At 45.0% G+C, this 26,902-nt stretch overlaps 1 protein-coding gene, 1 long non-coding RNA gene and 1 pseudogene across 5 annotated transcripts in view; 2 read left to right on the top strand and 1 right to left on the bottom strand.

The window, feature by feature from the left end:
- The window catches only part of LOC136395400 (uncharacterized), a 34,368-nt gene extending 21,125 nt beyond the window's left edge, over positions 1-13,243 (top strand). The window contains exons 2-4 of one of the 2 annotated variants that reach the window (XR_010749324.1): positions 10,192-10,273; positions 11,783-11,854; positions 13,118-13,243. This is a non-coding gene — a long non-coding RNA (uncharacterized lncRNA). The remainder of the gene's footprint in view (positions 1-10,191; positions 10,274-11,782; positions 11,855-13,117) is intronic. The other variant, XR_010749323.1, reaches the window with a different exon arrangement.
- On the bottom strand, positions 8,804-22,596 carry NDUFV3 (NADH:ubiquinone oxidoreductase subunit V3). Of its 3 annotated transcripts, XM_066370104.1 has the most exons (5): positions 22,449-22,468; positions 20,354-20,474; positions 16,584-16,676; positions 12,467-13,549; positions 8,804-9,037 (listed from the first exon to the last, which is right to left on the bottom strand). In XM_066370104.1, exons 3-5 carry the CDS (start codon positions 16,612-16,614, stop codon positions 8,874-8,876), a joined length of 1,278 nt encoding a protein of 425 aa, XP_066226201.1. In that variant the 5' UTR covers positions 16,615-16,676; positions 20,354-20,474; positions 22,449-22,468; the 3' UTR covers positions 8,804-8,873. The 3 variants fall into 3 exon arrangements, with proteins under 3 accessions (XP_066226201.1, XP_066226200.1, XP_066226202.1); XM_066370103.1 differs by lacking the exon at positions 16,584-16,676 and having other exon boundaries at positions 22,449-22,596; XM_066370105.1 differs by lacking the exons at positions 12,467-13,549; positions 16,584-16,676 and having other exon boundaries at positions 22,449-22,596.
- LOC136393300 (large ribosomal subunit protein uL18-like) lies at positions 14,546-16,458 on the top strand (annotated as a pseudogene).
- Positions 22,597-26,902: the final 4,306 nt, after the last annotated feature.

The raw sequence follows: 26,902 nt of genomic DNA on the forward strand, positions 1-26,902 counted from the left end.
TGATACATTCTCTAAGGCAGTTAGAAGACAAGCAACAGTGATATCTCCAATGATTAGATGTCCAAACACGCAGAAAAGAAATAGAAAATATACTTAGATACACTACAGGAAAATCAGCTGAAAATGAAGAACTGTATAAAATAATGGACAGAACTGATATTACAAGGGACAGAGACACATAGTTATTATCAAAGCAGCTCGCTTTCTTTTTTTTTTGACATGGAAGCTTTTTCTTTTTTTTTAATTTTATTTTTTTAATGGGGTGACATCAATAAATCAGGGTACATATATTCAAAGAAAACATGTCCAGGTTATCTTGTCATTCAATTATGTTGCATACCCATCACTCAAAGTCAGATTGTCCTCTGTCACCTTCTATCTAGTTTTCTTTGTGCCCCTCCCCCTCCCCCTTACCCTCTCCCTCTCCTCCCACCCCCCCCCCCCCGTAACCACCACACTCTTATCAATGTCTCTTAGTCTCGCTTTTATATCCCACCTACGTATGGAATAATGCAGTTCCTGTTTTTTTCTGATTTACTTATTTCACTTTGTATAATGTTATCAAGATCCCACCATTTTGCTGTAAATGATCCAATGTCATCATTTCTTATGGCTGAGTAGTATTCCATAGTGTATATGTGCCACATCTTCTTTATCCAGTCATCTATTGACGGGTTTTTTGGTTGTTTCCATGTCCTGGCCACTGTGAACAAATGCTGCAATGAACATGGGGCTGCATGTGTCTTTTTTTTTTAAATTTTTTTTTAAAAATTATTTTATTTTTTATTTATAGAGAGAGGGATAGATAGGGACAGACGGACGGGAACGAAGAGAGAGGAGAAGCATCAATCATCAGTTTTTCATAGAGACACCTTAGCTGTTCATTGATTGCTTTCTCATATGTGCCTTGACCGTGGGCCTTCAGCAGACCAAGCAATCCCTTGCTCGAGCCAGCGACCTTGGGTCCAAGCTGGTGAGCTTTTTGCTCAGGCCAGATGAGCCCGTGCTCAAGCTGTCGACTTTGGGGTCTCGAACCTGGGTCCTTCTGCATTCCAGTCCAACGCTCTATCTACTGCGCCACCACCTGGTCAGGCTGCATGTGTCTTTACGTATCAATGTTTCTGAGTTTTGGGGGTATATACCCAGTAGAGGGATTGCTGGGTCATAAGGTAGTTCTATTTTCAGTTTTTTGAGGAACCACCATACTTTCTTCCATAATGGTTGTACTACTTTACATTCCCACCAACAGTGAATGAGGGTTCCTTTTTCTCCACAGCCTCTCCAACATTTGCTATTACCTGTCTTGTTAATAATAGCTAATCTAACAGGTGTGAGGTGGTATCTCATTGCAGTTTTGATATGCATTTCTCTAATAACTAAAGAAGATGAGCATCTTTTCATATATCTATTGGCCATTTGTATTTCTTCCTGGGAGAAGTGTCTGTTCATGTCCTCTTCCCATTTTTTTATTGGATTGTTTGTTTGTTTGTTGTTGAGTTTTATGAGTTCTTTGTATATTTTGGATATTAGGCCCTTATCTGAGCTGTTGTTTGAAAATATCATTTCCCATTTAGTTGGCTTTCTGTTTATTTTGTTATCAGTTTCTCTTGCTGAGCAAAAACTTCTCAGTCTCTGATGTAGTCCCACTTATTAATTTTTGCCTTCACTTCTCTTGCCTTTGGAGTCAAATTCATAAAATGCTCTTTAAAACCCAGGTCCATGAGTTTAGTACCTATGTCTTCTTCTATGTACTTTATTGTTTCAGGTCTTATGTTTAGATCTTTGATCCATTTTGAGTTAATTTTAGTACAAGGGGACAAACTGTAGTCCAGTTTCATTCTTTTGCATGTGGCTTTCCAGTTTTCCCAGCACCATTTGTTGAAGAGGCTTTCTTTTCTCCATTGTGTGTTGTTGGCCCCTTTATCAAAAATTATTTGAGTATATATATGTGGTTTTATTTCTGAGCTTTCTATTCTGTTCCATTGGTCTGAGTGTCTATTTTTCTGCCAATACCATGCTGTTTTGATTGTCGTGGCCCTATAATATAGTTTGAAGTCAGGTATTGTAATGCCCCCAGCTTCATTCTTTTTCTTTAGGATTGCTTTGGCTATTCGGGGTGTTTTATACTTCCATATAAATCTGATGAGTTTTTGCTCCATTTCTTTAAAAAATGTCATTGGAATTTTGATGGGAATTGCATTAAATTTGTATATTGCTTTGGGTAATATGGCCATCTTGATTATATTTATTCTTCCTAACCAAGAACAAGGAATATTCTTTCATCTCATTATATCTTTTTCGATTTCCCTTAACAATGGTTTGTAGTTTTCATTATATAAGTCCTTTACATTATTTGTTATGTTTATTCCTAGGTATTTTATTTTTTTTGTTGCAATCGTGAAGGGGATTATTTTTTTGAGTTCGTTCTCAAATGTTTCATTGTTGGCATATAGAAAGGCTATGGACTTCTGTATGTTAATTTTGTATCCTGTGACCTTACTGTATTGGCTTATTGTTTCTAGAAGTCTTTTTGTGGATCCTTGGGGTTTTCGATGTATAGGATCATATCATCTGCAAAAAGTGATACCTTTACTTCTTCTTTTCCGATATGGATGCCTTTTATTTCTTTGTCTTGTCTGATTGCTCTGGCTAGAACCTCTAGCACCACATTAAATAAGAGTGGAGAGAGTAGACAACCCTGTCTTGTTCCTGATTTAAGGGGAAAAGCCTTCAGTTTTGTGCCATTTAATATGATGTTAGCTGATGGTTTTTCATATATGAATAGCTCGCTTTCTATGCCTCTGAGCCTGAAGGAAATATAAACTCACCCATACTTGAGATAAAAGTTATTTATCACATTAGCAAATATCAGAGACTGTGACACCTGCTGCTGGCAAGGGTGTAAGTGGACTGGTGCATCCATAAACTGTTGGAAAGATTATAAACTGGACCAACTTTCCAGGATGACAGTTTAGCCATGTCTACCAAACCTCCAAGTTACCTGGCCACCCAGCCGAGGAGTCACATTTGAGCACAACATGTCGTCACTCTGCCTGGAGGAATTGCAAAGTGACCTGTTTTATCTCTCTTCTCTCAAGTTTCATCCTTTCCAATTTTATTTTCCGTATTACCAGTAGGATTTTAAAAATTCATTTTATTATGAAAGTTCTTCAGCTCTTGAAAAGTTAGAGTGAAATCATGAACTTCCAGGTCTTCCCGTCTTAAACCTCATCAATGTGTTATCATTCTTTTATTTATTTACTTATTTTAAATTTTATTTATTTATTTATTTATTTATTTATTTATTTATTTATTTATTTATTTACAGAGACAGAGAGAGTCAGAGAGAGGGATAGAAAGGGACAGACAGACAGGAACGGAGAGAGATGAGAAGCTTCAATCATCAGTTTTTCATTGCGACACCTTAGTTGTTCATTGATTGCTTTCTCATATATGCCTTGATGATGGGCCTTCAGCAGACCGAGTAACCCCTTGCTCAAGCCAGCGACCTTGGGTCCAAGCTGGTGAGCTTTGCTCAAACCAGATGAACCCGTGCTCAAGCTGGCAACCTCGGGGTCTCAAACCTGGGTCCTCTGCATCCCAGTCCAATGCTCTATCCACTGTGCCATCGCCTGGTCAGGCGAGTTACCATTCTTTTATCTCCTCTTCCACCAGCCCCTTTAGTTCTAAACATGTGAGATGATAAATGTGTCGGTTAAGCCAGTGGTCCCCAACCCCCGGGCTGCAGACCGGTACCGGTCCGTGGGCCATTTGGTACTGGTCCACAGAGAAAGAATAAATAACTTACATTATTTCTGTTTTATTTATATTTAAGTCTGAACGATGTTTTATTTTTTTTAAATGACCAGATTCCCTCTGTTACATTCGTCTAAGACTCACTCTTGACGCTTGTCTCGGTCACGTGATACATTTATTTGTCCCACCCTAAAGGCCGGTCCGTGAAAATATTTTCTGACATTAATCCGATCCGTGGCTCAAAAAGGTTGAGGACCACTGGGTTAAGCCATTCACTGTGGCATTGTGATAGGGAAGCTGAGGCTGACTAACGCAGAGCCCAAGCTTCATGACTCAGCCCTCGTTACTCATTCAGTTTATGTGTGTCTCCTTTCAAGCATAGCTTCAAGTGATGCCAAAGGGCTGATTTTCCTGAAAACCAACTGCTGTCTCAACTTCCAGGCCTTTGCATATACTCATCTTGATGCCTTGAAGACCCTCCAGGTTCCCTCCACAATGTTCTACCTTTCAATGTTCCTGTGAGACACCATGTCCTGCACAGCCTTCTCTGATGAACACCCATGTTCACCTCTTCCCCAAACATCTCACTTCTGTTATCACCCTGCTGTCATTAAATGCGGCATGTTACCTTCAGGTGCTTTTCGCCTGTCTCTCATCCTTCCTCCGGAGACTGTCATCATTGTTCTGAACCCACGGTCCCAGCCTAGGCCTGGCATTTAGGAGGCATTTACAGTGATCTTATTACAGGGCCGTAAGAGTGAAAATTATTCTGGAACAAACAGCACTTTAGCTGTTGGTTGTTTATATCCTGGTGTTGTTTCAGACCCCTTCTAGAATTATGGCAGGAGGAAGGAAAAGGAACTGAAGGTCAGGGAGAGGAAGAGATAGAACCTGAGGAACTGGGCACCTAGAACACACCACTTATTTAGTCTTAGTCTTCTCTCTGGCCAGCCCTTTTATTCAATTCAGTGATCTACGGTGAGCCCTTTAATCCTGGTGTCCACAAGGTCAACAAACTTTGGTCCCTTAGAGAAACCCTGCTCTCTGTTTCTGTGTAAGGCCCACAAGCTAAGAATGATTATAGTATTTTTAAAGCATTTATTTTTTTTTTATTTTTTTATTTTTTTATTTTTTTTTTCATTTTTCTGAAGCTGGAAACAGGGAGAGACAGTCAGACAGACTCCCGCATGCGCCCGGGCGACGCTCTGCCCACCAGGGGGCGATGCTCTGCCCATCCTGGGCGTCGCCATGTTGCGACCAGAGCCACTCTAGCGCCTGAGGCAGAGGCCACAGAGCCATCCCCAGCGCCCGGGTCAACTTTGCTCCAATGGAGCCTTGGCTGCGGGAGGGGAAGAGAGAGACAGAGAGGAAAGCGTGGCGGAGGGGTGGAGAAGCAAATGGGCACTTCTCCTGTGTGCCCTGGCCGGGAATCGAACCTGGGTCCTCCGCATGCTAGGCCGACGCTCTACCGCTGAGCCAACTGGCCAGGGCTTTTTAAAGCATTTAAAAGGAAGTTTGTGCAACACTGACTATATATGTGTGGCAAAGCCTAAAATATTTACTATCTGGCCCCTTATAGAAAACGGTTGCCACTCCCTGCTTTCATAGGACAGATTGATTCTGTGGCATGTGTATCTCTCGTGTCCTCCGGCAGGGTGCAGGCAGTTCTGCTGCCTATTGTCGCTTTTCAAGCCTTGTCAGTGGCAGAGAGGGGACCAAAGTCCCAAGGAGACTGACAATCCCACAGGACAGGTTCCAAGGGAAAAGTTCCTGGAAATTAAAATATCTTCATACTCATTTTTATGTAAAAAGGCTTTCAAGTCTGTGGCTGTTGGTGAGCTCATTTCATAGACCTCAAATTGCTTCCTTGGGCCAGGCATGGGACCAGGTCAGACAGCACTGGGTGACAAGCCGCTGAGCATATTCCAGGTTCTGAATACTAGAGACAGGCAGGAGAACAGGAACTATTAAAATACAAAGCACATGCTGAAAAGCAGAATCAGATCCTCCCCCACCCCCGCCAAATCATCTGCTGATTTTTTTAGTTATTAGCCAGCTGCCAGTAAATATCAGGGCAAGAATCCATAATAAGGAAGGAATGGACTTGTGATTTACACATCATCTCCTCCAGTCCACAGGGTCTTGACAGGTATAAGAGAAAAAACATCTAGGGGAGATGCCACAGTGCAGGTGACAGGAAAAAGATAAACAAAAATAATTGTCTACCTTATTTAACTTACATCTATCAAAATGGTTTAAAAATAATCTTGCAGAGGCCCTGGCCGGTTGGCTCAGTGGTACAGCGTCGGCCTGGCGTGCAGAAGTCCTGGGTTCGATTCCCGGCCAGGGCACACAGGAGAAGCGCCCATCTGCTTCTCCACCCCTCCCCCTCTCCTTCCTCTCTGTCTCTCTCTTCCCCTCCCGCAGCGAGGCTCCATTGGAGCAAAGATGGCCTGGGTGCTGGGTTTGGCTCCTTGGCCTCTGCCCCAGGCGCTGGAGTGGCTCTGGTCGCAACAGAGCATCGCCCCCTGGTGGGCAGAGCGGCGCCCCTGGTGGGCGTGCAGGGTGGATCCCGGTCGGGCGCATGCGGGAGTATGTCTGACTGTCTCTCCCCGTTTCCAGCTTCAGAAAAAAAAAAAAAAAATCTTGCAGAAACAAAAGCAAATTAAATGTTCACAAATCACATGTGATCCTTCAGATAGATCTGTTTCTGGAAATCCACCTTTTTTTAAAAAATTTTTATTTATTTATTTTGTGACAGAGAGAGTCAGAGAGAGGGAAAGACAGGAAGGGAGAGAGATGAGAAACATCAGTTCTTCCCTGCAAAACCCTAGTTGTTTGTTGATTGCTTTTTCATATGTGCCTTGATGGGGGTTGGGGTGCTACAGCAGACTGAATGACCCTTTGCTCAAGCCAGTGACCTTGGCCCGTGCTCAAGACCTCGGGGTCTTGAACCTAGGTCTTTTGCATCCCAGTCTGACGCTCTATCCACTGCGCCACCACCTGGTCAGGCTGGAAATCTATGTTGGGACAATATCAAACATGTTATATTTACACCTGCTGTTTCTGGCAGCACTCCTCAAAAGAGAACATGGGACAAAACAGATTCTAAACTGCGCTCAGTGGGCAATGATTGCGCTGCCACCAGATGGGACATGAAGGAGTCATTAGTGACAATGGGTCTAAAATGCAGATCCGCCTGATGCTGCCTATTGTTGCTTTTCAAGCCTTGTCAGTGGCAGAGAGGGGACCAAAGTCCCAAGGAGACTGACAAACCCACAGGACAGGTTCCAAGGGAAAACTTCCTGGAAATTAAAATATCTTCATACTCATTTTTATGTAAAAAGGCTTTCAAGTCTGTGGCATGAACAGTTAAGGGAAACACACTCAGTAAGTAGCTTCATATTCTACTTCCCCTGCCACCCAGTGCACCCCCACACATTACAAGGGCTGTGTGTGGGCCAGTTAGACAAGCAGGCTGTTAGATGGAAAAAAGACTTGGATAGAGAACTCTATGTACATTATATGATTACATCTAAGACCACCACCACTGAGGAAAGATGTAAAATGTTAACAGTGGCTGGGTTGGAACTGTGGATTTTAGGTAATCTTACTATTTTCCACTTTCTCTTTGGTAATGTGGTTTTAGTACTTTGATAATAAAAAAAATGTGCTTTGAAGACTTGCTGAGTTGCTAAGCCTCTTGGGTGGTAAGAAAATCTGACACAATCCCAGTACTACTTTCCAAAACTGTTTTCAATTTTGGTATTCTTACTTGGATTAATTTTTAAGAAATGTAGGGTTACAGGAATGTGAATCATAAATTACAAATCCACTGTATTGTTTGCTGTAAATTGACTGGAGACCAATGACTAGAATTCAGATGAAATGAAGCGAGGCCCATAAACAAGCATGTGAACAAGGCCAAACATGAAACTGTCACATATGTGCAGACAACTTGCCACCTCAGGCCATGAAGTGTTGCCCAAAGGGATGGATACTGTTTTTTTTTTCTTTGTTTTTTAATCTCAGCTCTGAATCAGCAGCACTTTTATTTAGATTTGTTCCTTTCTCAGAGCAGTCTGCTTATTTCATTCCTGCAGGGTGCTTGGGGCAGACACAGCATGACTCACCCCCCACGCATGCAACATTTTGAGTAATGTGAAGTATTTGGCCAGTGTAGCTAATTCAGCAGAGTAGGCTGTGGCCACTTGGAAACCTCTCCTTAATCCTACCACCAAAAGCTTCTGAGTTGACAGCAAATACCTAATCCAAGTGAACAATTCTGTTCCTTTTATAATAATAAATAAAATGCTTTAATTTGATATTTCTTTGCAGTGCAGTAGTTAAAATTTGCAAACTCTTAATTTATTAAGAACTAGGTCTATAAAATTAAGAGGCTGGAACCATTCCTCCTGTCAATACCTAGCTGACAAGGGACTCAATATACACCCACAGCCCTGGCCGGTTGGCTCAGTGGTAGAGCGTCAGCCTGGCGTGCAGAAGTCCTGGGTTCGATTCTCGGCCAGGGCACACAGGAGAGGCGCCCATCTGCCTCTCCACCCCTCCCCCTCTCCTTCCTCTCTGTCTCTCTTCCCCTCCTGCAGCCGAGGCTCCATTGGAGCAAAGATGGCACGGGGGCTGGGGACGGCTCCTTGGCCTCTACCCCAGGCGCTAGTGGCTCTGGTCGCGGCAGAGCGTCGCCCCCTGGTGGGCGTGCCGGGTGGATCCCGGTCAGGCACATGCGGGAGTCTGTCTGTCTCTCCCCATTTCCAGCTTCAGAAAAATACACACACACACACACACAAAAAAAAAAAAAAAAAAAAAATATATATATATATATATATATATATATATAAACCCACAATACTAGAAAGCACCCACATTTGTCTAGTTTTATGGATGTGTCCAGGCAGCCATAGCTCTAAAGAAAAATTTCTTGTATACAGATGTTCCAAAACACATGCTGAGTAAATGGTCAGCAGTCGTGCTAATTCACCAGTCACTGTGAAGGTATAAAAGGAAAACCAATTACAAACGCCAGGCCTCATGACTTGAGCAGATTTTATTTTACAGGCAATACAGCAGACAACATAACCGGAATTACAAAACAGCTCTCAGTGGCGAGGTGATTCTCGTCCGGAAGAGGGCTGGGGCAACCTTAATTTCGAGAGGTCCAGGTTCAGGTCTAAGAAGGTGTACGTGGTATAGTCATGATGCTGGAGATTCTTGTAGGTGGTGTTGTCAAATGGCTCGGGAGGAGGGGCAGCTTGCGCGGGCTCTGTGGGGGAAACACACTCAGTGAACACATTGGATAAGGAGCTTCTTAATAACCCTGTTATGAAGTCTCTCACCAAAAAAGCCAATGAAAGCAAGTGTCTTCAAAACCAAAATCAAGAGATTAGCTGAAAATGTATTCTAAAACATACGGCCTTAACAACTAGGGAAATGGAATAGTTATTATTCAATATGATGTGTCTTAACATCTTTATGTATTTCTAGATCCTGGACTTCCCAGAACTTTGAAAATGCCTAAAACAATTATGGAGGACTTTGAGGTCACCTAAAGATGCAGGGAAGAAAATGAGATCTATTAGAAATGTGTCTGTGACAAATAAACATTTAGAGAAGAAAACTTCAAAAGCAGAGACTGAGCCTCTGAATACAAGAGAATTAGATAAATTCCAACTGTTTTAATAACTACACAGTTAAAGGGTATGGAAACAGGATGTGTAGGTTTCGTTTTGACTTTTTTTTGAAGAAGTTGCTGATACTTTAGATTCAGACTAAAAAATACTAATTTAGCTTCCTTAAGTGGAAAAAAGTTAAAACCCACACACTTAGACATTTGGTAATCTTAAAGTTAAAAGTGTGAGGTTAGAGCAAAAGAAATATTGCTCTCTAGCAACATGGAGCGCAAGATAAAATGGCGGCGGGACAGAGCTTGCAGGGTGTTGGCAAAGGTCTGGGTTAAGCTCTTACTGATCCCAAACTTGGTCACTGTGGCTCTCTCCAATTCTAGTCAGGCTGCACAAAATATAACTTAAATACATTTTCTCACTATTTGAATTCATACCAACAGCTTCATTTTTTTTTAGTTGCATGAAACAAAAATGATGTTATTTAAAAAGCTGACATCTTTCCATCTGCATGAGGAGAGTATCTTCCATGTGGTGTAGGGGCATCTTCAAAGTGAGGTAAGTGTGGGTATAGAAAACTTATCAAAAACTGATCCCCTGGAAGGCATGGAGCCAAGTGGATATGGTGACATTTAGTCCACTGCACAGACAGAGCTCCCTGCAGTCCTGGCCAGTATTATTCTCCTCCAAAGGGCAAAGAGAATATTGGAAAATTCACTTGTCCATGAAAAATTACAAGGATTTTTCAAAAAAGATTTGCAATCTGAAAACCCCAATTTCTGTTTTCCTCCTGAAGGTTTTGGTATTCCTCTCCAATTTACAGAATGACTGAAATAAGAGTGGCAGGCAATGCAGTTCTTGAGGTCTTGAGCAGTCTGGTAAGTGCTGGCACTTTGCATGTTAATGACAAATAGAGAAAAAGGAAAGAATACATGTAAATTATATCAACATAACAATAATGACCAGGCAACAAATTAGGCAAAAGAAAGACTTTAAAAAGAACAAAGAGCAGTCAGGAAGGAATTGGGTTTGTTAGTAATGCATTTCAAAGATACAGAATAGTATGTTGAAGAAACACAGATCCTAAAATTGGAAACCTCCTTTACTGTCTTACCATAACCTACCTAAAGCACACTGTATTTTATAAAGTTCAATGCACAAGAAAATGGTAAGATTATAGAAATCCAGTTTCCCCTTAAAAATCTGTGGTAGGCCCTGGCTGGTTGGCTCAGTGGTAGAGCGTCGGCCTGGTGTGCAGGAGTCCCGGGTTCGATTCCCTGCCAGGGCACACAGAAGCACCTATCTGCTTCTCCACCCCTCCCCCTCTCCTTCCTTTCTGTCTCTCTCTTCCCCTCCCGCAGCCAAGCCTCCATTGGAGCAAAGCTGACCCGGGTGCTGAGGATGGCTCTATCGCCTCTGCCTCAGGCACTAGAATGGCTCTGGTTGCAACAGAGCATCGCCCCCTGGTGGGCATGCTAGGTGGATCCCGGTCGGGCGCATGCGGGAGTCTGTCTGACTGCCTCCCCATTTCCAACTTCAGAAAAATACAAAAAATAAAATAAAATAAAATAAAAAATAAAAAATAAAAATCTGTGGTAGTGGCCCTGGCCAGTTAGCTCAGTCAGTTAAAGAGTCAGCCCCAAACACCAAGGTTGTGGGTTAGATCCATGGTTAGGGCCCATATGAGACCAACAGATGCACAATTAAGTGAAACAACAAATGAATGCTTCCCTCTCTCTCTAAAATGAAATTGTAAATTAAAACAAAATAATCTGTGGTAGCAAAAAGGCCATTCACAAAAATTCTTTATAGAAAAATAAAGCAGGGCCCTGGCCGGTTGGCTCAGCGGTAGAGCGTCGGCCTGGCGTGCGGGGGACCTGGGTTCGATTCCCGGCCAGGGCACATAGGAGAAGCGCCCATTTGCTTCTCCACCCCCCCCCTCCTTCCTCTCTGTCTCTCTCTTCCCCTCCCGCAGCCAAGGCTCCATTGGAGCAAAGATGGCCTGGGCGCTGGGGATGGCTCCTTGGCCTCTGCCCCAGGCGCTGGAGTGGCTCTGGTCGCGGCAAAGCGACACCCCGGAGGGGCAGAGCGTCACCCCTGGTGGGCGTGCCGGGTGGATCCCGGTCGGGCGCATGCGGGAGTCTGTCTGACTGTCTCTCCCCGTTTCCAGCTTCAGAAAGATAAAAAAAAAAAAAAAAAGAAAAATAAAGCAGCCTGATGTTTTTCAGGTAAAGCAGAAAAGGAAATGTCCAGTGAAAAGATTTATGCAGTCCATCACTACCTTCGAGTCACTACTAGAATTCTTAAAATGCAGGTTTTCCCTTAGGCACAAAGATGCTCCTGAAGACCATCAGACCAAGTGTAACTATTGCCCTTCATTTAAGCAGGGCTCCCCTTTTCCATTCAATGAGTTGTTCTGCAATTTCATAAAGTGGACACTGGCTCACCTCTGAAGACTGGTAAGTTAAACTGCCAGTTTCAAAATTATACTGCTTAAAGAACAGTCAAGAGTGCCAAGGGCCTATTCTTTCATTGTAAAATAAATTTAAAATGTTTTAGCCTAACTGGTGGTGGTGCCATGGGTAGAGCATCGACCTGGAATGCTGAGGTCATCAGCTCAAAACCCTGAAGTCGCTGGTTCTGAGTCCAGGCACTTCAGCGTGGGGTCTTGGGCATGAAAAGCCCAAGGTCACTAGATTCAGCAAAGGGACACCGGCTTGGCCCCAGTCAAGGCACGTATGAGAAGCAATCGACGTTTAACTAAAGTGAAAGCAACTACGAGTGATGCTTCTCACTCTCTCTCTCTGTTCCTCTCTCTCAAAAAAAAAAAAAATAAATAAATAAAATAAAATAAAATAAAGGCAGGAAGGTCTTTTTAAAAATGTTTTAGGGATTTTTGTATATAAGATGTATATTATTCACAATTCAGATAGACTTCTCCACTTATCTGAGACAGTGTCACAGGCTGTATTTCTACTACAGAATCTGATTAGTAGTAGTACTTCTTTATATCCTAGTTCTTCAGTCTAACCACCCCCAAAGGACAAGAATTCTTAACAGTCAAGGTATACCCTGTGTGTCGTCCTGGTCTCCTACTTGGGTTGCTGAGTCTTCAATGATTTCACCCTTTGCCTCAAGCTTTAGTACTGCTATCTTTTCATCAAAAACACCTTTATTATAGACAGGAACTGGCTTCAAATTTTTTATTGGCAACTGATCTTCCAAATTCTCTTCTTTAGCCTTTGAAATTTCTTCTATTACTTGCTTCCCCAAATTTCCCTTTCTGAACGGGGAAAAAGCCACCTCCCCATCAGGTTCTGGTACTTGTTTTCCTAAATGTCTTCCTTTTCTTTCAGGAGGAGTTGCTGGCAGCTGTCCTTCTGTGGTGGTCTTTTCTGTCAATGGAGTGGGCACTGGGCCACCACCCAGTTGTATAGATAATCCTGACTTTGTATGGTCAGATGAAATTTTTTTTACTTCAAATGGCTTTTGGCTTTCTTTATCTATTTTAGTTGATTTAAATATTTCCTGAAGTTTTTTTTCCTTTACATTTTGCTTCATAAATTCTTCATTTCCCTGTGACTTGGGTACTGTGGCTTTTGGCTGGTCTTTTCTTTCCTTTAATGGCTTACTGGAGGTCCCTTTCTTCTTTGCCTGATGGGGCTTCACTGCAGAAGTGAGGTCCAGATGTGGCTGTGGTGACCACGTCTTCTCTTTTGCAGATTCTGAAATTTTGGGGGCTCCATTTTCAAAGGCATGGGAGGCCTCTGGTTTTGGAACCTTTCCTCTGCTCACTGCTGGAGAATCAGCTTCGGAGCCACCTCCCTCCCCGTCAGACTCGGAATCAGAAGAGCTGGATGAGGAGGAAGAGGAAGCGTCCGTCACTCTCTTTTTCTGAAGAACTTCTGGACTGGAGCCCTGTTTTCTGAATGAAGATGGAACTTTCTGAGGAAACTCTATCAAAGTCTTTCTTGACAAAAGCTCTGAAACCCTTTCATCTATGACTAGCACGTTGTCATCAGGGTTAGGGCTAGCTCCTGTCCCACCTTGATTCACCACTGATGAGTAAGAACTGGATGAAGTTAAGTTTTTAGACACTTCAGCTGCTGTTGGGGTGGTTAGTAGCTTGCCCCTCTCCTTTGGGTCCACTACATCTAGGAAATGGCATAAAGAGGAATATTATTTTTAATAAAACAACCTAAATTTATCAAAGTGACAGATATTTCATCATATACCAACTTGTCATTTATTAAACTGTAGCATTCTGCTTTGTATTGAGTTACTCTGACCTGCTGTGGATCAGTCCAGGATCCTCTTTGTGACTCTGAAGGAAGCTTACTGCTATGACCGGTAGATGCCACAAGTAACTGCTGTACCTACACGTCAGCACCCACACCATATCTGCATTCAGTAGTACAGAATGACGTCCCTTGAAACAGCACTGTCACTAGAGGAACAATGGCTTTCACTTTGAATAAGTATGACCTTGCCTGTGTGCTTTCATGAAATCTCTACATTTGTCTAGAGATGGAATGCCATACACTTGACAGAGTTTTATTTTTTTTTTATTTTATTTATTCATTCTTAGAGAGGAGAGAGAGACAGAGAGGGAGAGAGAGGAGAGAGAGACAGAGAGAGAGAAGGGGGGAGGAGCTGGAAGCATCAACTCCCATGTGTGCCTTGACCAGGCAAGCCCAGAATTTCGAACCGGCGACCTCAGCATTCCCAGGTCGACGCTTTATCCACTGCGCCACCACAGGTCAGGCTTGACAGAGTTTTAGTTTGGTAGTGACTTTCCTTGAAAGACAAATAGAATAAACACACCCTCCACTGGCAGGGGTTTAATCTGGCAAAGTGCCACCTGTGGGCGAAAAGTACTTGTTTAAGTCTTACCCTTACCAATCACTGACACTCTGGGGAAACACTGACGCCTGCCCACATTAATTTAGGAGCACTCCTTCTTTTTCTCCATACTGAGATTACTATTTTTTAATTCTGAGATACAAATGTAATGTGTGTTAAAGACAGTACAGCCTTGAAAACTGTGCCCACGCGCATACCACATCTCTGATCACTGCTGGCCCCATCTTACATCAACCCAGTAAAGCCAGCATGCTTGCTGACCCCACTCAGGCACAAAGGGACTGAGGCTCAGGGGTCTACAGGGCCTGCTGTGTCCTGAGGCAGAAGCTATGAACCCAAGGACAACTCCCAGCTCAGTGTTCCCATCTCATAACTGTACCCCCAAACTGTCACAAGACAAAGTACCTGATTTCCATTTATATACAGAAGCCTGTTTCTAAAAAGGGGCATCTTTGACCCTACCAGGATGTTTTAAAATCCACTAGTCTAATTTCATAAACCTATGAAGCAAGATTGCAGATATACAGCTTCAGAGCAATAGATGAGGTCTCTCTTCCATAGGACGGGGCTTGCTAATGTTGTCAAAAATAAGGCCTACTTTAAGAGCTACCAAGTGAAACTTAGAAGACGACAAGATGGTAAAGTGATTACTAGGCCTAGAAATGCCAGGTAATCCAGGATAAAAATAAACACAACATATCCAAGTACACGATGACCGTTCTTTGAACCAATAGATATGCTCGTAGAGAAGGAAACTTTTTCTTTAATTCAGTGGGAGGAGGGGAGGCAGAGACAGACCCTTGCATGTGCCCTGACTGGGATCCACCTAGTAAGCCCACTAGGGGGAGATGCTCTGCCCATTTGGGGCATTGCTCTGTTGCTCAGCAACCAAGCTCTTCTTAGCACTTGAGGCATAGGCCATGAAGTCATCCTCAGGGCCTGGGGCCAACTCCCTCCAATTGAGCCATGGCTGCAGGAGGAGACTGGAGACAGACAGTGAGAAAGAGAGAAAAATGAGAGGGGGAGGGGTAGAGAAACGGGTGCCTCTCCTGTGTGCCTTGACCAGGAATCGAATCCAGGACATCCACACACTGGGTTGATGCTCTACCAACAGGCCAGGGTGAAATATGATAGTTTATGTGGTTTATGCTCATGAACTCCCAAAGTATGGTGTGAAGGCTGGTCTGACAAATTAAGCCGCACACATGGTACTGGCCTGCTGCTAGCACGCACGCTTCTCAACAGGTTTGGCCTGGGCAAGATCTATGAAAGCCAAGTGGAGGTGGCTGGAGAAGAACTAAATGTGGAAAGCAGTGATGGTCAACCTGGTGCCTTCACTTGTAACTGGATACAAAGCTTGCAAGAACTACTACTGAAAATAAAAGTTTTTGGGGCCCTGAAGGGAGCTGCGGATTGGGGCTTGTCTATCTCTCACAGTACGAAGTGAATTCCTGGTTGATTCAGAAAGCAAGGAATTCAATGCAGAAGTACATCAGAAGCACATCATGGGTCAGAACACTGCAGATGTCCTACCTAATGGAAGATGAAGATGCTTACAAGAACCAATTCTCTCAGTACATAAAGAACAGCATAACTCCAGACAGGATGGAGGTATATAAGACAGCTCATGATGCTATTTTTTTTTCTTTTTTTTTTGTATTTTTCTGAAGCTAGAAAAGGGGAGAGACAGTCAGACAGACTCCCGCATGCGCCCGACCGGGATCCACCCAGCACGCCCACCAGGGGGCGATGCTCTGCCCACCAGGGGGTGATGCTCTGCCCCTCCGGGGCGTTGCTCTGCCGCGACCAGAGCCACTCTAGCACCTGGGGCAGAGGCTAAGGAGCCATCCCCAGCGCCCGGGCCATCTTTGCTCCAATGGAGCCTCGGCTGCAGGAGGGGAAGAGAGAGACAGAGAGGAAGGAGAGGGGGAGGGGTGGAGAAGCAGATGGGTGCTTCTCCTGTGTGCCCTGGCCGGGAATCGAACCCGGGACTTCTGCATGCCAGGCCGATGCTCTACCACTGAGCCAACCGGCCAGGGCCTCATGATGCTATTTGAGGGAATATAGTTTATGAGAAGAAGCCTAAGAAAGAAGTTAAACAGAAGAGGGGGAACCATCCCAAAATGTCTCTTGCCCAAAAGATTGGGTAGCTCAGAAGAAAAGCTTCTTCAGTGCTCAGGAACAGGCTGCTAAGAGCTAATAAACCAAACCACAATTTTCTATGAAGATTTTTCAGATAAAGACATTACTTACTGACCAAACAGCAAAATAAGCAAGCAAACAAACAGTCAAATATAATATTAGTAATAAAATTCAACTACTTGCCTGACCAGCGGTGGCACAGTGGATAGACCATTGAACTGGGATGCTGAGGTCCCAGGTTCAAATCCTGAGGTCGCTAGCCTGAGTGTAGGATCGCTGAAATGATACCATGGTTGGGGGCTTGAGCCCAAAGGCCGATGACCTGAAGCTCAAGGTCAATGTCTTGAGTAAGCGTGTCACTGGCTCCCCCATCCAGGCACATATGAGAACCAGTCAATGAACAACTAAAGAGATGCAACTACAAGTTTATGCTTCTCATCTACATCCCTTCCTGTCTCTCACTAAAAAAAGAAACAAAACAAAAAGCCCCCAAAACTCAACTACTCATTCATCAGTAAATAATGAAAGAATGACAGGCACATATTCAGATATGATATTTTTAAAAAAATTAACAAGCAAGTCAGAGAGAGAAAGAGAGATACACACACACATGAGAAGCATGAACTCATACTTGCGGCACCTTAGTTGCTCATTGATTGCTTTCTCATATGAGCCTTCACTGGGGAGTTGCAGCTGAGCCAGTGATCCGTGGCTCAAGCCAGCAACCATGCGGTCATGTCTGTGATGCTACGCTCAAGCCAGTGACCTCACTGGTGAGTCTATGTGCAAGCCGGATGAGCCCAGGTTCAAGTCAGTGACCTCGGGTTTTTTTTTTTTTTTTTTGGTGACACAGACAGAGAGAGACAGAGGGACATACAGACAGGAAGGGAGAGAGATGAGAAGCACCTACCCCTTCCTGTGGCACCCCAGTCGCTCATAGACTGTGTTCCCACACATGCCTTGACCCGGGGGCTACAGCAGACCAGGCTACAGTGACCAAGTGACCCCTTGCTCAAGCCAGAGACCTTGGGTCCAAGCTGGTGAGCCTTGCTCAAACCAGATGAACCCATGCTCAAGCTGGCGACCTGGGGGCTTCGAACCTGGGCCCTCTGCACCCCAGTCCAACGCTCCATCCATTGCGCCACTGCCTGGCTAGGCAACCTCAGAGTTTTGAACCTGGGTCCTCAGTGTCTCAGGCCAATGCTCTATCTACTGTACCACCACCTGGTCAGACTTAACTGACATTCTTACAGACATGTTTTAAGTGTGGTAATAGTATTATGGTTATGTCCACGAAAAACAAACATAAACCTCTTTTTGTTTAAGACATTTAAAAACTTATGGATAAAAAAAGGAAAGAGAGAGAAAGAGAGAGAACACACTGGATTTAAAAATGAAGCAGGTAAAAAGAAAAATTAAAAATGAAGCTGGTACTGGACAATTCAATAATGTTTCTGTCAACATCAAACTTCCAGTTGACAGGGCCAAGGACGCCACCAGGGAAGGTGTCTCCTCAGAGGAGATCAACAATGTGTGAAAGGCAGCTGGCAGGCTGGCACTCTCAACTGAGTGCCAGTATCCTATAACCTACTCATGTTTTTGTGCAGACTAAGGAGGGACAAAAGAATCTAAACACTTTTTTTTTTTTTTGTATTTTTCCGAAGCTGGAAACGGGGAGGCAGTCAGACAGACTCCCACATGCGCCTGTCCGGGATCCACCCGGCATGCCCACCAGGGGGTGATGCTCTGCCCATCTGGGGCGTCGCTCCGTTGCATCCAGAGCCATTCTAGCGCCCGAGGCAGAGGCCACAGAGCCATCCTCAGCACCCGGGCCAACTTTGCTCCAGTGGAGCCTTGGCTGCGGGAGGGGAAGAGAGAGACAGAGAGAAAGGAGAGGGGAAAGGGTGGAGAAGCAGATGGGCGCTTCTCCTGTGTGCCCTGGCAGGGAATCGAACCCGGGACTCCTGCACACCAGGCCGATGCTCTACCACTGAGCCAACCGGCCAGGGCCTAAACACTTTTGAACTGAGAAAATAATATTATCATGAAAATAAGAGAAAATGAAATTAATATTCTACCCCCCCATGAAGATTAAATATTTGCCAAGAAAACTAACAAACAACATAGAAACAGACTCAGACAGAGAATAGTCTGACAGCTGTCAGAGAGGAGGGGGTTGTGGGTTGTGTAAAAAAGGTGAAGGGATTAAGCAAGCAAACAAACAAACAAAATCCTAAACATGCACACACCCACTCACAGCCAAAACTCAGACACAGACAACAGTATGGTGGTTACCAGAGGGAAAGGGGGGTGAAGGGAGGGTAAAGGGGGGTAAAGGGGGATAAATGGTGATGGCAGGAAACTTGTTTTGGGGTTGTGAACACACAATACAATCCACAAATGATGTATTAGAGTTGTGCACTTGAAACCAATATAATTTTATTAATCAATGTCACCCTGAGAGACTACAGATACTATACATATATTTAAAAGAGCTAACTAAGGTTTCATTAGTTAAGACCAAATGCAACAGACCTGGATTATAATCAATTAATAGTTAGTGGGGAATAGAATATAAAATTCCTAGTAGTATTTAAAATATTCTGCTGCATTTGCTCTTTTTCTTCAGTGAGGATATGCTACATTGGCATTCAGGGGAAAAGCACAGTAAAAACTGGTGCTAAGAGTCAAAATGACTGTGGAAAGAGCTGGAAACAAAGCAGACATCATGTTCCATCAAGATGAATTATAATGAAAAATGGTGCCTGCTCTTCAGTCTCTCTTCACAGTCACAATAAAACGCCTGCAATCTTAGACTGTGGCTGAGCAAAGCTGAGTTTCAAAACACTGAAAAAGTCACAATCAGGGAAAGAAAACTAAAGCGGGGTCCATGGCCACCTCATGGGAGTACAGGGTCTGTATTAGGGCTATATATACCCAGAGCCTTGCCTGACCAGGCGGCAGCACAGTGGATAGAGCACCAGCCTGGAACCCAGAGGACCCAGTTTGAAACCCTGAGGTCGCTGGCTTGAGCATGGGTTCATCCGGCTTGAGTGCAGGGGTCACTGGTCACTGACTTGAGCATGAAATCATAGACATGACTCCATGGTTGCTGGCTTCAGCAAGGGGTCACAGGCTTGGCTGGAGCTACCTGGTCAAGGCACGTATGAGAAAGTAATCAATGCACAACTAAGGTGCCACAACCAAGAATTGATACTGCTCATCTCTCTCCCTCCCTGTCTGTCTCTCATGAATGAATGAATGAATGAATGAATGAACAAACGAACGAATGAACAAACAAACAAACACTCAGAGCCTTTATATTCTGCATTCCGTTGCTATACATCAGAGTCTGGCATTTAGAAAATACAGACAGAATCAGTTCAGGGCTAAATGTTGAGTAAAATACTGTTATATTGGCCCTGGCCGGTTGGCTCAGGGGTAGAGCATCGGCCTGGCGTGCGGGGGACCCGGGTTCGATTCCCGGCCAGGGCACATAGGAGAAGCGCCCATTTGCTTCTCCACCCCCACCCCCTCCTTCCTCTCTGTCTCTCTCTTCCCGTCCCGTAGCCAAGGCTCCATTGGAGCAAAGATGGCCCGGGCGCTGGGGATGGCTCCTTGGCCTCTGCCCCAGGCGCTAAGAGTGGCTCTGGTGGCAGCAGAGCGACGCCCCCGGAGGGGCGGAGCGTCGTCCCCTGGTGGGCAGAGCTTCGCCCCTGGTGGGCGTGCCGGGTGGATCCCGGTCAGGCGCATGCGGGAGTCTGTCTGACTGTCTCTCCCTGTTTACAGCTTCAGAAAAATACAAAAAAAAAAAAAAAATACTGTTATAGTACTGAATTGTTTGATTTAAGATCTGTTACAGATCTTATGTCTGATTATAATCTGGATGCTTCCTGGGAAGCTGAGTGATTTATCTGCATTCTTTTCCCTTATGACAATCATTAAAATCTTACTTTTTGGTGGACTCTGCTTCTTGGAATTCGGTGGCAGTCCCTTGTCACTCTTTCCTGATTCTGCAGACAGAGAAGCTGTAGAAGTCAGTCCTTGAAACACTCGTCCTTCTAGGAGCACAGTCTGACAAAAGAATAGAAAATAAGCATATTTTAGGAATCGATAACGAATCAACAAATTGAAATGGAATAATACAGAGCAGACTGGTAGTTGCCAGAGGAGAGAAGGATTGGGGAACTGGGTGAAAGGACTGAGAAGTACAAATTAGTAGTTACGAAACAGTCACGGGATGTAAAGTACAGCACAGGGAATAAAGTCAATAACATTGTAACAGCTATGTATGGTGCCAGTGGGTTCTGGAAATATCAAGCAGAACACTTTGTAAAGTACATGATTGTGTAAGCACTATGCTGTATACCTAAAACCAATACAAAATAATATTTAAAGTAAAATGTAATCGAAAAATAAAAAATGTTTAGCGTAATATCATTTACAACAGCTACTATCACATATGAAGATTATGTATTACTACATAACAATGGTTTGCATTCACATGGCATATTTCTATTATTAAAATTTTCATAATATATGTATATTATGGAAATTTTGGGGAAAAAAATCCCACACACATAAAGAAAAAAACACCTGAGTTCAAGAACATGCAGGTTCACCTGACCAGGGCGGTGGCACAGTGAATGGAGTGTCGGACTGAGAGGCGGAGGACCCCGAGGTTCGAGACCCTGAGGTCACCAGCTTTGAGCACGGGCTCATCTGGTTTGAGCAAGGCTCACCAGCTTGAGCTCAAGGTCGCTGGCTCGAGCAAGGGGTCACTTGCTCTGCTGTAGCCCCCCCAGTCAAGGCACATATGAGAAAGCAATCAATGAACAACTAAGGCAGCGGTTCTCAACCTGTGGGTCGCGACCCTGGCGGGGGTCGAACGACCAAAACACAGGGGTCCCCTAAAACCAATATGTATTTCCAATGGCTTTAGGCGACCCCTGTGTTTTGGTCGTTTGACCCCCCCGCCGGGGTCGCAACCCACAGGTTGAGAACCGCTGAACTAAGATGTCGCAACAAAGAATTGATGCTTCTCATCTCTCCCCCTTCCTGTGTCCCTCTCTCTGTCTCTCTCTGTCTCTCTCTGTCTCTCTCTCTCTCTCACACACACACACACACACACACACACACAAACATGCAGGTTCAAGAACATCTGGGTACTTTTCCAACCACTTTCTCCTGTGCATTACCTTTCTGCAGTCTCCAATTACCTACTGACTATTAACCTACAATGTAATATGGCTTTCTTTGTAAAATGTTTCTCTACTCTCACAAAGTAAATTAGAATACTGTTTAAAATAGCATTTAAAAAACGATGCAGATTAATAATTGCTTCAAATTGTAATACATAAGTGGCAAGCATCTTATAAACTGTTAATTCACTCAGCATATATTTACCAAGGCCCACATAGAGCCGAGGTACCTAGAGTGCACATATGAGGGAGACAGTATTTTTATTATGACTGTACGCACGTGTGTATATGTACATACAAATGCAAAAAAACTTGTTTGCAACTATGTCTCAAGGAGAAAACAGTTGATTCTGACAACAGATTCCCCTTCTACACTTTATTTTGCGATTAACAGTTGTTGCTTATGTAATAGTAGCCTTTAAAAACTTAAATATAGTGAAGTGAACTTAGCTTAAAGAAAGCCCTTCTTTCTTTTCACAAACGAGGTAATAATGTAAGCTGACTTCTTAGCTGCGAAATAAGGTATCGGGTCCCCCAGGTACCCACTAGTTCTCTCCCTGTTCAATTAGAAGACGCAGTCCTGAACGGTTTTGACAGAGCCCGGCGAAGCACGCCACCTGGGGGCCCCGCACACCGCAAGCTCCTGAGGGGATTCAGGTCCCTCGGGAGCCGGTAGGGGTCGGGGGTCCAGTCGCCGGCCCCCATCCTGGCTGCCTGCCCCAGCCAGGTGCACTCTCCTCTTCCGGGGAGCCGGGCCCGCATCTGGCCATGATGGCTTGAGGTGCCCGTTAGGGCCGCTCCCCTCTTCCCGGGTTTACGACGTTTCCCATCACCGGTTCTCTTTTACCTTCAGAGACCCGGCTCGTCCTTGCCGGAGCAAAAAGAAGGCCGCCATTGCGGTAACTCCGAAGAAGGCCAGGCAAGGGGCGGGCCGGGAGGCGGTCGCTTCCTTATTGACATAACTGCTGTACCGCCGCCTCCGCTTCTTTAACCTAGAACGCCAATCACAGGCAGGGACGGACCGGAAGCAGCGAATGCGCAAGCACCAAGGACGGAAGGCACCCTTACCAATCACAGAAGGGGATAGGGCGGGGTGGAGGCGTGACCTTGCGCATTCCAGGCTCCGCGGAATATCTGGAGGCGGTTTTCCGGAGCAGTCGCTAGTTACAGGCTGGTATTTCTTGCGCCTCGGGTGTCGCGGCGGCTTGGGCACAGGGACACCACCGTGGTCATTGAGAGGGACGCTTCCTGTTATTGTGTGCGGAGGGTGGGCCTGAGGTCTTCTGGTGCCCTCTCTCCAGCTGCACGCACTTCAGACCGTGCCCGGAGCTTTTCTGACCTTGGCCGACAGTCCTGTAATGCTTGGTGGGGCTTCAGGCCCCCTCTGCATGTTAACTTCTGTCCGATCACATTCCCGGTCTCCCTCTGCCGCCACCCTGCAGTGTCAGGTCAGACACCATTGTTCCATCGGCGTAGTCTTTTGGGGTCATCCGTTAACTGCTTCTCAAATAGAACAACCTTAGGCTGTACCGTGGACGCATTTTTGGCCTGTGACAACACTAACACTGGAGTCAGGCAGATCAGAAATGCAAGTTTTTGGATTTTTTTTTAAATGTGCAGAATATCTTTTTATAATTTTTTTTTTTTTTTTTTTTTTTACAGAAACAGAGAGTGAGTCAGAGAGAGGGATAGACAGGGACAGACAGGAATGGAGAGATGAGAAGCATCAATCATTAGTTTTTCGTTCCGCAGTGCGGCACCTTAGTTGTTCATTGATTGCTTTCTCATATGTAAGAGTATGAGAATGTAATAGTATGAGAATAGCCTTTAAAAACTTAAATATAGTGAAAACTTATTGGAAACTTAAATGCCTTCAGCAGACCGAGTAACCCCTTGCTTGAGCCAGCGACCCTGGGTCCAAGCTGGTGAACTTTTTGCTCAAACCAGATGAGCCCGCGCTCAAGCTGGTGACCTCAGGGTCTCGAACCTGGGTCCTGGGCATCCCAGTCCAATGCTCTATCCACTGCGCCACCACCTGGTCAGGCCAGAAATGCAAGTTTATTTTACTTGAATGTTTATAGCTTTCAATGCAGATTTTAAGCAAAGTTCCGCATCGTGGGGTAGATATATTTAGTAATTGGCTTCCTTCTCCCCTATTGATCATGTCTCCCTGCCCTGGCTACTGCCATACCCAGTGCCCTCAAGTATTACATCCAAGTTGAACGTACCTGCATTTCCAACTTCACCGGGCTAACGCCTGGAGAGTAATTCAGGTGGCAAAATAAACAGAGCCCTGGCCAGATAGCTCGGTTGTTTAGAGTATCCTCCCAAAGCACAGAGGTTATCAGTTTGATCCCCGGTCAGGGGACAGAAAGAAACAGATTGATGTTCCTGTCTCTCCCTTCCTCATTCTAAAATCAATAAATACAAATACATAAATTTTAAAAAACCCAAAAGAAATAGGTCCCCCACAACCTTACCAAAAGGGATCAAGCGAATGCAATGAAACCTATCACCATCCACCCTGGGAGGCAAAGACAACAACTTTCTTTCCCTCTTAGAGTAACAATGAGAAAGGAGTCATTTGTCCCTGTAAACAAACTCAAGGCCTTTGCTGCAGTGCTGTAGTCATGAACAGGATTTGGTTGCCCCAAGGTAAAAGAGACAAGGTTCATATCCAAAATTCTGTCTCTTCAGAAAGGAGGCTTAGCCATTGTTTATATACTTTTTTTGGTTAATTATACATTGACTTCTTTTTTGCAGTAGGCTACATTTATGATTGCGTGCCTGTCAAGCTCATCCTGTTTACAGGTGGTCTACAAAATACTGTTACATTTTAACAGCAAGAATAACATTTAGTAATAACATTGAGAGGCTTATTCTATTAACATCCTTATAGGGAAAAGGAAACAAAACATGGTGGTAGAATTATCCTTTGCTCAAATCAAATGAACTTTGTTGTCCCAGGGAAAAGTTTATGCTAGTCTTTGTGAAGTGTGCTTGTTTTACAGGTGACTAACAAAATTGAAGTTGATAAGCCACAGCTGCCACTTAGGGAGCCTGATCTAGAATTCAGTAGCCCACGTCACCCTCTTTCTCAGGATCTGGAACTTCCAGATCCTCTCCAGCAACAGCAGGGCACAATCAGTCAGCTTAAGGTAGTCATCTCTCTGAACCTGAGCATCTTCCACAGGGACCTTTGCACTTGGCTTTGGTTTTGAGTTGCTTCCACAATCTATGGGGAGAAGGAGGGATGAGAGTATGGGAAGCAAGCCAGCGACAGCATTGTGCCAACAAACTGGAAGGGCAGGCACAGCTAGAACACTATGAACCGGTCCTGGTAGGGAATGAGGCTGCAAAGTAGGTCTGGGCCAGACCCCATGTAGTTCCATACTGTGTAATTACGGTTTGGTCTTTATCCTTAGAGCAATGAGAAACCACTTTATGATTTAAGCAGGGGAGTGAAATGATGGGATTTATGTCCCAAAGAGTATGGAATAGCCTGACCAGGCGGTGGCGCAGTGGGTAGAGCATCGGACTGGGATGTGGAAGGACCCAGGTTCGAGACCCTGAGGTCTCCAGCTTGAGCGTGGGCTCATCTGGTTTGAGCAAAGCTCACCAGCTTGGACCCAAGGTCGCTGGCTCAAGCAGTGGGTTGCTCGGTCTGCTGAAGGCCCACGGTCAAGGCACATATGAGAAAGCAATCAATGAACAACTAAGGTGTCGCAACGAAAAAACTAATAATTGATGCTTCTCATCTCTCTGTTCCTGCCTGTCTGTCCCTATCTATCCCTCTCTCTGACTCTCTCTCTGTCTCTGTAAAATAAAAAAAATAAAAATAAAAAAAAAGAGTATGGAATATGTGGGCCACTAGTCCCAAGAAGTCATCTGTGCAACTGGTGAATGGCGAAGCCACTCTATGAGCAAAAGAACAGTCAATTACTTGTTCCATTTATTAACTTAGCAAATACTGATTGAGCCATATCTTGGGTTGAAAATGACCACCCGGGGCGCCTCTGGCTTGTCTAAATGCATAGGTTACAAGTGTTCACTTCCGGCAACCTTAGCATTTAGCCCACGGTTTAGGCCAGGGGCTGCTGCTATGGCCATGCAGGTTCTCATTGGATTTGGGCGATGGTAAAGGAACTGGGGAGCCAGAAAATTGTGGGCCATTCTGTTTATTAAAGTCTCTTACAGCAGACGAGCAAACAGGCAGGGGAGACTGCTTCCCTCTCACTCAGGGCTCCCAAAGCCCTAACTCATTCTCTGTACTCTCCCTCTCCACTGGCTTCAGCGTCCCAGCCAAACAGGCTGGGCCAAAATCCCAGGGCTCCCAAGGCCCTCAGCACTCTCTCTCTCTCTCTCCCTCCCTCTCTAGCAAACAATCGCCCTTCCCCAAGGAGGTAGGCAATCCGCAAATTGCAATCTGCCGCCCAGAGGACAAGCACCTGCAGCCTTCCTTTGGCTATACACATATGGCGCTGCCCCAATAGAAGCAAGCAAACCTAAAAAACACTTATTACAAACTTGTTTGCCCAACACCCACCTCAGACACGCACACCCGCATCACATCTTATACCTGCATTTGAACTCAAAGCTTCTCATTGTTTTTTTTTTGTTTTTTGTATTTTTCTGAAGTTGTAAAAGGGGAGGCAGTCAGACACACTCCTGCATGCGCCCGACCGGGATGCGCCCGACCGGGATCCACCCGGCATGCCCACCAGGGGGCGATGCTCTGCCCATCTGGGGCATCGCTCTGTTGCGACCAGAGCCACTCTAGCGCCTGAGGCAGAGGCCATAGAGCCATCCTCAGCGCCCGGCCAACCTTGCTCCAATGGAGCCTTGGCTGCGGGAGGGGAAGAGAGAGACAGAGAGGAAGGAGGGGAGGGGTGGAGAAGCAGATGGGCGCCGCTCCTGTGTGTCCTGGCCGGGAATCGAACCAAGGACTCCTGCACGCCAGGCCGATGCTCTACCACTGAGCCAACCAGCCAGGGCTGTTTTGTTTTTGTTTTTTTTTGTTTTTTGTTTTTTAAGGACTACCTGCTGAGAACTGAATAGGTACCAGTCAGTCCAAGTGGCCTAGCTACAGCGCAAGAAAGGTCCAGAGCGAGCCTTAGACTGGAGAAAGGACCAATATTAAGCAAACGTTATCACGTGTGGCATGTATTCCATCTTGACAGATTTGATTAGGGACAGACCCTGAGTCGCCAAAAGAGATCAAACACACCTTGGATGGCGAAAGAGGCTATTTTAGCACGGCCCGGCTAGCGCTTCCTCGGCGGCAGACCCGGACTACGTCAC

Source organism: Saccopteryx leptura, chromosome 2 (assembly GCF_036850995.1).
Source record: "Saccopteryx leptura isolate mSacLep1 chromosome 2, mSacLep1_pri_phased_curated, whole genome shotgun sequence".
NCBI classification, from domain to species: domain Eukaryota; kingdom Metazoa; phylum Chordata; class Mammalia; order Chiroptera; family Emballonuridae; genus Saccopteryx; species Saccopteryx leptura.

Bases quoted from the DNA above. Each gene is read 5' to 3' on its own strand.
- NDUFV3 (XM_066370103.1), bottom strand. From the start codon at position 22,496: ATGGCGGCCTTCTTTTTGCTCCGGCAAGGACGAGCCGGGTCTCTGAAG. The intron at 20,475-22,448 runs GTAAAAGAGAAC...TTCTTTTGTCAG, and splicing joins GACGAGCCGGGTCTCTGAAG to ACTGTGCTCCTAGAAGGACG. The intron at 13,550-20,353 runs GTAAGATTTTAA...GCCATTTCCTAG, and splicing joins GAAGCAGAGTCCACCAAAAA to ATGTAGTGGACCCAAAGGAG.